The 9,651-nt window shown below is 34.0% G+C and overlaps 2 protein-coding genes across 2 annotated transcripts in view; one reads left to right on the forward strand and one right to left on the reverse strand.

Moving 5' to 3' along the window:
* The window catches only part of LOC110262699 (trichohyalin-like), a 14,940-nt gene continuing 5,295 nt past the window's right edge, over nt 7-9,651 (forward strand). Inside the window, exon 1 of the mRNA XM_021103349.1 lies at nt 7-2,809. Coding sequence (XP_020959008.1) covers nt 68-2,809 — 2,742 coding nt within the window. The 5' untranslated portion in view covers nt 7-67. The remainder of the gene's footprint in view (nt 2,810-9,651) is intronic.
* On the reverse strand, nt 3,511-5,346 carry LOC107644943 (UPF0496 protein 4). The gene has a single exon (XM_016348919.2). It carries the CDS (start codon nt 5,024-5,026, stop codon nt 3,890-3,892), a length of 1,137 nt encoding a protein of 378 aa, XP_016204405.1. The 5' UTR covers nt 5,027-5,346; the 3' UTR covers nt 3,511-3,889.

Raw genomic sequence — 9,651 nt, forward strand, 5'->3', positions numbered from 1 at the left:
ATTTGAAGAAACAAGAACATCAGAACTGAACAAAACTGAAAATTTTGAAGGGACCATCAAGAAGGACATGAAAAGGCCTAAGAATGAAACTGTGGAAGGTGACGATGAATGTGAAGCAGAAAATTCTAGTAAAGAAGTCTTTGAAGCAATCACTACTGTAAGGGAAGAGTTCCCCAAGCAGTTACCAATAGCATTGCAAGGAGGCGTTGAAGTATCGAAGAGGGAAGAACCAAAAGTGGTGGCCAAAGAAGCACTGGCTGAAGAACAGAGAGCGGAGAAAGCTAACAGGAGTATTGAGGAAAACACCTTAAATGAGACCTCACGAAAGGAAGATGAGGAGTCTGACAATAAAAGAAAGGTCAAGAAGGTGGCAGAGGCAATGGCCTTAGGAGAGAATGAAAAACCTGGATATGGTGTAGTGAAATTGAAAGAAGAGGGATCTATAAGGATGAATTTTGAAGCAAATAAGGTTGTTGAGGAAGACATAAGTAAGGACAGAAATGAACAAGTTAGAGTGCCAAAAATGAATTCAAGGGATCAACCAAGTGTGAAAGAGAATACTGATAAAGGAGGACTACATGGAAGCAAAAGACAAGAGCTTTTGGAGGGAGGGAAAACTAAACATTTCGAAGAAGAGGGTGCGAAAATTGAACAATCTGTTAAGAAAGTGAATGGAGAGAAAAACGGAAAGATTGAAGCTGAAGCAAATGAAGGTTTAAGGAGAGACTTGACAAGGGATACATTTCAGCAAGAAATAGATGATCCTGATATTCAAACTAAGGAAAGTGAACAAAGTCTACAAGAATCGACGGGTAAAGGAGGCTTTGAAGCAAGCATGGCTGAAATAAAAGATGCAGCAGAAGTAAAAGAAGAGCTGGTCAAGCAGAAGAGCGAGGCAAAGGTGGGGGAGGCAGAAGATGCCGAAGATGGTGCGAAACTTGAGCAGCCTATGAAGCAGGCGAAAGGAGAGAAACATGAAAAGATACAAGATGAAACAACTATGAAAGGAACAAAAGAGCCTGAGATTCAAAATAAGGAAAAAGATCAACAATGTGTGCTGGAAATGAATAAGGGAATGCTTGAACTAAGCATGGCAACAATTGAAGAAGCAAAGGAAGCAAGAGAAGAGTTCATCAAACAGCAGAGTGGGGAAAAGATGGAGGAACCTAAAGATGTCAACAATAAGGGTGCAACAATACAACAAATTGTGGAGAAAGAAACAGGGGAGAAACATGAAAAGACACAAGTTGAAGCCAGTGGGGATCTGAGGGAAAATATAACAAAGGAATCCAAGATTCAATCTGAGGAAAAAGATCAACAAAGTCTACATGATGCTATGAGCGAGGAAAGATTTGAACTGAGCACAGTAGCAAGAGAATTTCCTCTGCAGAAGAATGGAAGGGAAGGACCAAATGTTGAGTCCACAGAGACAACTCAAGAGTCAGATAGTGAAAGAATAACCAAGACTTTTCAAGAAGTAGTCAAGGAAAAAAATCCAAAAGCATTTCTTGTAGGAACTGATGAAAGAGATGCGAAAGTATTAAGTATGGGAGTTAAAAAGACTGAACAAGGGAGTGAAAAGAAACATGACACTGAACTGTTATCTCAAGAAAATCAAAGGAAGGAAGCTTGTGAATCAAGAAATCAAAGTGTGAACCAAGATATCGAAAAGTCAAAGAAAGCAAAAGAAGCAGAAAGTGCAGATCAATGCACTTATAACACAGAAAGAACTGAAGCAGCTGCAGCCATAGAAGATCAAATGGCTAAACCAAGGTTTCCAACAACTCAACAATTTGAGGTTGAAGAATGTACATTACAAGAAGACTGCAAAAAGAAACATGAACAATCTCCAAAATCACAAAAGGAATATCATACAAATGATTTGCGAAATTCAATCGGAACGAAGGAGCAAGAATCCGAGCGTATGGAAGTTTTGAAGCCAGAAGCTCCTCTAGAAGAACTCCTAAAGAAAAGTGAACAGGAGACTAGAAAAGACGAATTTCAAAAGGGAGAAAAAATTGAGGAGAAAATGCAAGACATTGAGCAATCCAAAAGTAAAGTTGATGACAAAGATCAACAAGATGTTAGCAAAGAAATTGGGGCAGCAGAGATCATAGGTAGAACAGAAGCGAAAGAACAATATGCATCAAATGCAGGCTCACCAGCTGGAAGCAAGGAAACTGAAAAAGATTTGGAAGCAACACATGAAACAGAGAAATACTTCGCTCAAAACGTTGAAGATAACAAGCTTCGGAACAGGGAGGAAATTAAAAAGACCATTTCTGAAGAAAATGATGAAGTTAAATATGCTGCAGAGCTAAGAAGAAGAACACAAGTGAAAGAGCATCAGAGAAAATCAGAAACTGCTGAGAATGAAGAAGAACCTCCCAAATTGAAAGAGCAAATTATTGAATGGAAATCACCAAAAACAAAAGAGTGTGTGCCAGAATCAACAGGCATAAAACAACATGGCTATGGCACAGAAGACACAACATTAAGTCAGCAATCCACACATGAAGAAAACAGAACACCAGAAAATGCTGTTGATGAATTACCAGAGACAAACACTGACACAGACTACCGAAAGTTAGTTGAGTCGGGGGATCCCTCGGAAGATGAACGAGTTGAATCTTTTCCGGCACATATCCCAGAAAATCAAGGCTTTGGAGACAATCAGGAGGGAACCAAATGTCCCAAGATTTCGACCGGCGACCCTGATAAGAAAGGATATCAAATAACAAAGGATATTGATGAAGAATTGCTGAGGAAACAAGACTTATCAGGAAAAATTGTTCATGAAGAAAGGGGAGTGCAACATTTTGCAAAGAGAGGAGAACCTGAAGAGGACCCCAAACAACTTCACAAAAGAGATAAGGTAAAACCAATTCAAACTGCTATAGATAAGAAGCCAATAATAATAGACATAACCCCAGAGATTGAGAAGGTCAACGGATTCAAACAAGTTGCAGAAACAATGCAGAAACCTCAAGTAAAAATTGAAATGATTTCAAAGAAAGGAATGGATAAACCACAAAGAGATGAAACACCACCTCTGGCAAAGGAAATCAAAAGAAAACAGCCTCCTGAATTATTATGGTCAAGCATGGGCCCTGAGAACTCTCAGGTTAAAGAAGACACAACAGATGAAGGTCATGAAGAGTGTGACATAATAGAGGTAGAGAAGCAAAGAGAAAGTGAAGAGAAAGATGTTAGTGGAGGAAACAATGACAAAACAAAAAGGACAAAGAAACTATTTGTTCCTTTGTTCATAGCAGGATCAGCCCTTCTTGTGTCTCTGGTATTTATGTTTGTGCATCGCAGAAGAACTAAAAGAAGGTAACAAAAATTAAATTTATTTTTCCTTTTATGATATGATAAAATATCTTATGTTACTTTAACTAATACTCAGATCAAATTGAAGTTCACATTGCACACCAATTTTGAACTCAAGCAAATTGTACAAATAAGAGCATGAGGAAGATTGTTTATCTGCACACAAATGCTTGGAAATGCTACAACTTGTTCTTTTGGTGTTATGTATTTATCAAGCCTTGTAATATTTGTAGAAAAATAGATTATACAACAGCAGCTTCACAAACCAAAAACAGCAGGGGAGGAAAAACAAGCAACGCAGACCATGAAGGTCAACTTTAAAATGTCTTAAACTCTATACAGTTTAGATGGTTTATAGATACAATAAACCTCCCCCTTACCACAATGTCATTGTGATCATCAATTCAAATATATAGCCTATACAATCTTCTCTATCCACCTCTTACTTCTTCACAATTTTTCAGTAAAATCAGGTTATTTTATGACTTTATGTTAAACATCAACAAACTAACCCAAATGATGATTTCATTCAGCATAGCTTGGCCTAATAAGAGAGTCAAGTCCCTACTCGGCCGCGCACAATTACATGGAACACCTCCCTTACTTGGCGTTCCAACGGGTCTAATCCATCCTTGAGGGCCTCAAGAACATGTGAAAGATCTTGCACTCTTTGTCTAACCTCCTCTCCTTTCTCCTCAGCTAATGGAAACTGCAAAGTGTCAACCAACTCATTTATCACCCTAGCACATTTCTCAATCTGTTGAATCTCCCTCAGCAAGCCACAAGCATTCTTCCTCTCCTTCTTCTTGGAATCCTCCATGATCCTCTCATGGAGCGACAGCAACGGCGCAGACCAAGGAAACTGTCTCGGAATCAAAATGTGGAGCTGCAATCTGCGATCCTGGCATGGAATTGCAGCCACAAGAGCCCACATTACAAACAACAGGACCGAGCTCATCGTATAAACCGGCATAGCAAGGCCATTAGTGGCCACAAGATCATTACTCTTAGGGGGGCACAAGCTGTTCCCAATTGCTTGGAGCTGCTTAGCAGCAGACCAATTCCTCGAAACGCTCCATGAGAGCGATCGAAAATGGCCCACTGATCGGTGCTGGTAGTTACTATTTTGATTGTGAATTTGATACAAATCCTTAATGGTAGTGTTTCTACCAAAGGATCTATTCCTAAGAGCCATGTAAGCACTAGATTCCTTATCATCAAACATACAATTAGCCAAATCAGCGAGAGCCTTCTTGGCACGGCGGCATTGGCCCTCACCAATGATCCTCTTTTGATCCAATGCACATAGAACAATCTCTAACAGCCTCTGACACTGCTTAATCTGTTCAATTCCGTCACGGACGGCGTTGCAGAGATCAAGGGCCTTCACGCAGCGTTCAAAGAAATCAGAAACAATTCGGTCCATTGGGGGCTTCATGACCTGAGCCCTGTGATTGAAGAAAATCATCCTCAATTCGTCTTGGCATAAGATGAAGATATCAAGGAGCTTCCTCATCCATGCGAGTGAAAGCAAATCATCATTTCCAACCGCGGCCAGCTCAAGGAACCGCAACGTGACTTGTCTCTGAAAGGTTTCTAACTCAAGCTCCAAGCTTGAACCATCCATGGAGTGAACTTGGTTTCCACGGATAGACATAACAGAGGAACCTTGATCATCCATGATTGCAGACATTCTCTCTTTAAAATAAAATAAAAACCTCTCTATATATACAAAACTCTGACCCAATTGCCAAAATCTTAATTTGAATTGAAAATGTTGAAAAGGTTCATCATTTCAATTTGAAAACAGAGGTTTCCCATTAGCCATTACAATTTGGGAACACCAATAATTGAAAAAGAAAAAGAAACAAAAATTTGGTTGAAACCACGAAGGAATTGGGCAATGGAATAAGAATGCAACGAAAAGTTGGAAATTTTGCCACAAATAGATAAAATCAGAGGAGAGAGAGAGAGAGAAATTCAAAATGCTTGTGGAACCCTAGTGAGAGGGAGAGGGACTTATATACTTGTATTGAGGATCATTGGACCGCGTTTTATGGTTGTTGGAAAAAATAGAAAAATAAAAAAGTGTAAGGTCAAGAAGAATACTATTACTAACGATTAAAAATTATAAAATTTATATTATAATGATTGGTTAACAGGATTTTAGCTTTTGATCCTCAGTGATTAGTGAAAATTAAGGTTTCGAAAGATACACACGGATATCACTCACACGGTTCGGACACGGTGGCAAGAACATAGATTCTATATAGATTCTTTCAGATGTTTTACGGCAAAAATATTAAAAAATTAGACTCGGAGATGGAGTATTTATTTAACACTTTTTAATTTTGGTATTAGATTTATAGTAGTATTTTTTAATAATATGTAAAATTTGGTGTATTTATAGATATCACAAATCAAAGAACAAATCTAATATTTGATTTGTGAACTTTAATTTTTTAAAATTTTTAAAATACAAAATTAATTCTCCGATTTGTGAATTCTCAAAAATTAAATTCAATTTCTCTCAAATCGGACCATCAATTTTTTTCTTTTTTCAATTCGATACTTTCGATTTGTGTTTTGAAATTTTAAAAACAAAATCGACTCCATATTAATTAAAAACACACAAGTTCTTCATAACTATGAATAACACATCCAAAAAAATTTTAACCAAAAAAATAAACCTTTATTTAGAGAGCAGCAATTAAGGTAAAAAAAAAGTTGATATTATGTCATTATATATTGCTATATATTATTAATATTTAAGGTAGATATCAAAATAGTTTTTAATGTTTTTGTGTCTTATTTATATCTCAAATATTTTAAAAATGATTTGATATTATTCTTATTTTAATGTCATAAAAAGTACTAATTAAAAGTTCATATCTTTTCAATTTCTAACTGTTTATGTGAGTTAGTAGAGAAACAATGATTTTATGATTAGCTTAAATTTTAAAAACAATTCAATAATAAATATATAATTCAGATCTATCTATATAGTAAAAATATGCAATACACTTATGATTTAATAAAAAAAAAGTTAAGTAACGACGTCTATTGTGATTAACTTTTTTGTATGTTGAAAAAATCTTAGTGTAATATTTAATCATTAGATTTTATGGTGTTTTTTAGAATGGTGAAAACAATACAATACGCTCTCTTTGAATTGACAATACACCTGTATATTTTAAATTAAAATATACAATACAAGAAGAACGTATTACCAATCAAAGAGAAATGTATTGTACTGTTCACACAATTCTAAAAAATATCATAAAATTTAATGATTGAATATTACACTACAATTATACCAATATGTAAAAAAATAAACAGTCTATTATTGCATTTGAATTTTTAGGATTAGTTTCTTCTACTAAATTAGAATCTCTCATCTTGAAGGTCAAATAAAGAAAGCATCATGTAGTTTGGAATGTAGCAATGTCTAAAGTCTAAACTCATAACAATGAATAAATATATTGGATTTGAGCCATTGATTTTGGGAGAAAGAAAGAGAGAGAGAGAGAGAGGATAATTGGCCAGTGGCCACCTTATTTGGGGGCAATTATGTCAGAGTGATTAGGATGTTTGTTAAGGAGTTGGGAAACTATGCCACGTGGAGGGCAGACAGGGCTTGATGCTGAGTGGGTCACGTGCTCAAGTGACATTGACACGTGGGGCCGGATACGGTATACCAGAACCGAGTCTACGTACTCGGATGAGTGAAACCAATTAAAACTTAAAAGACTTGGTCTCTTCAATCATCTTATGCTTATGTTACGTGGCCTTTGCTTCTAGAATCAATAATGTCAAATTAAGCTCTAAATGAAAGACTAATATAACAAAAAATCATGTAATTTAATTGGTTATTGTTGAGTCAATTTTATTATTGTTGAAATTGATAGGTGTGATGTGATTCTCAGGTCTTATCACTTGGATAATTAATGTATTGGTGATATAGTGCTGAATAGAATAATAATTTAGTAGTCATTATCATATACTTGTTTTATTGTGAAGCTTTCATTTTTTTTTCTTATTTTATGTTTATAATTAAAAATGTGTTCGAGAACATATTAGGATATGGTAGCATTTGTGTCAACTTAAAGTTGGCAAAACTTCTTTGTCCGATTTTTATATTTTCAATATTTTGTCCTTTGATTTTTATATTATATATTATTACTACTATTATTATCACGAAAAGAAATTTTTTGCATTTGTTGAAAATAACAGATATTACATGTTATTTCAAAATGGTAAAATAAAATAAAAAATATTGTACTCATTTGACTAGCTAATAATAAAGTTATTTATGACCAGCACTGGCTTATGGCTGGCAAGCACACAAAATTTGTACATAACAAGCTCATCCCAATTTTTCTAGACTCCAAAATCTTAATGCTCTCCAAATTTAATTAATATATTTTCACTAAGAAGAAACTTGAGGTTTATTTATTACAACAACAAATTTTCATTGTTTTTTAACGAATTTAAAGGAATATATAGGACGAGTTGGGGTCCTCCAAGTTTCTTTTGATTTGAATATGTATGTACTTGGAAAACCAAGTTTGGTTGAAATATGTATGCATGATAATACATAATATATGACTTTATATAATAATGCCAAATAAATACAGATAAATCACCGCCAAACATCATCCCTAAAATTTAGTATCATTGATATTTGATCATGTTCAATATACTTATCATCAGAACTAATAATTAATACATATTTTCCCCAGTGACAAGCCATTTTCATATATCATTCTTAAGTATAGGATGAATCCTCCTTTAAATCTCTTCTTTGGTGCTAGTTGGCTACTATGTATTAACTATTAACTGTTATGTAATGCATATTGATGATGAAAGAATAGTGTACTCTACTAGTTTGAGACGATTCTGGTATATATTTGTATCATAAAGTAATAATTAAAGAACACTTCATGAGATCAGTAATTGGGTAGTGTGTCTAATCAATCTATATACTAATATGAATGCAAATATCTTATCCCTATTAACGTAAAATATTTGAAGTTCATTAAGCATATATCATGCAAAAGTTGACGAACTTTTTAATAATGTGTGTAAACGTTTAACTTATTGAATTCTAATGACAAGTTATATTTATCATTTGTGCAAAATTTTATTAAAAAATGATCAAATAATTTACTTATATATATTATGTTGATTTAAATGTGTATAAAAAAAATCTATCGAACAATATTTAAATAAGCATAAAATTTATAAATATGATGTATAGCATGAATTTTGAATCTAATTATTAGTTTTTGTAAAAACTTTCATTAGTAAAAACTTAATAGTGTAAGAATTGAGTTTGACTTACATTGATACAAGAGTATCCAAAAAACCTTGAAAGAATTATTATCTAATTAATTATAATAATGTAAATGCTTCTTTATAGGCATTTATTTGCATTTTCTAAAGGTCCTACTTAAGAATTATGAATTATCCCACAAAAGTATAAATATGACAAGAATCATTAATGAGAAAATCAATATTGTGAGATATCACAGCATGACACTCAAATATTAAAGTGAGGTGGGGGAGAGTATCATTCATAGGTAAGGTTAGTTATTTGATCAAATCAAACTTGGAAGATTTCCAAGAGGTAGTTGGTTAGTTGCTTTAGCATTAGAGGGTCTCAATGATGGGGTCCCCTTTCTCTTGATCATGTCCCTCTATGCATCACAACCAATCCCTACATAGTTTCCCAACAAAATAGCATGATTTGAGTTCCAATGGCTAAGGTAGAAAGCTCCTTCACCCTTTGAAATAGTCTAGACCAAGGGTTGAAGCACATTAGATTTAGTGTTGTATCAGCTATTCAATTATTGGGGGGAAAATATTACAAAAATAAAGAAAATCCAAAATCAATTATGAGGTGATAGAATTGATTTTGGAGACTATAGTTCTAGAACTGAAACCAAAAAATGCTATAAGCTTCTTTTATCCAAAAGGAATCAAACAAGGTAATTAAAGAAACAACATTTCAATACTATGATTATGATAAAGGTCAGACATGATGCTGAAAGTTTTTAAGAATGGACAAAAGCATGCAAGGGAGTGAAAAAGAAAGCTTAGATTGTTGGGTAGCAAAAGTACATTTGCTATTTGAATGATTTATATGATTATGTTGAATGGCATATCAGTATCACAATAATGACTTTATATATGTGAATCACAGAATCAACCTTCATATTAATAGTTTCAATAATTGAGATTTTCAAATAATGGAAACTTTATGATCAAAATGACAAAATTGGAACAGTGCACAGAAATAATACAATTAGTGATGTG

This window comes from Arachis ipaensis, chromosome B05 (genome assembly GCF_000816755.2).
Source record: "Arachis ipaensis cultivar K30076 chromosome B05, Araip1.1, whole genome shotgun sequence".
NCBI lineage: Eukaryota > Viridiplantae > Streptophyta > Magnoliopsida > Fabales > Fabaceae > Arachis > Arachis ipaensis.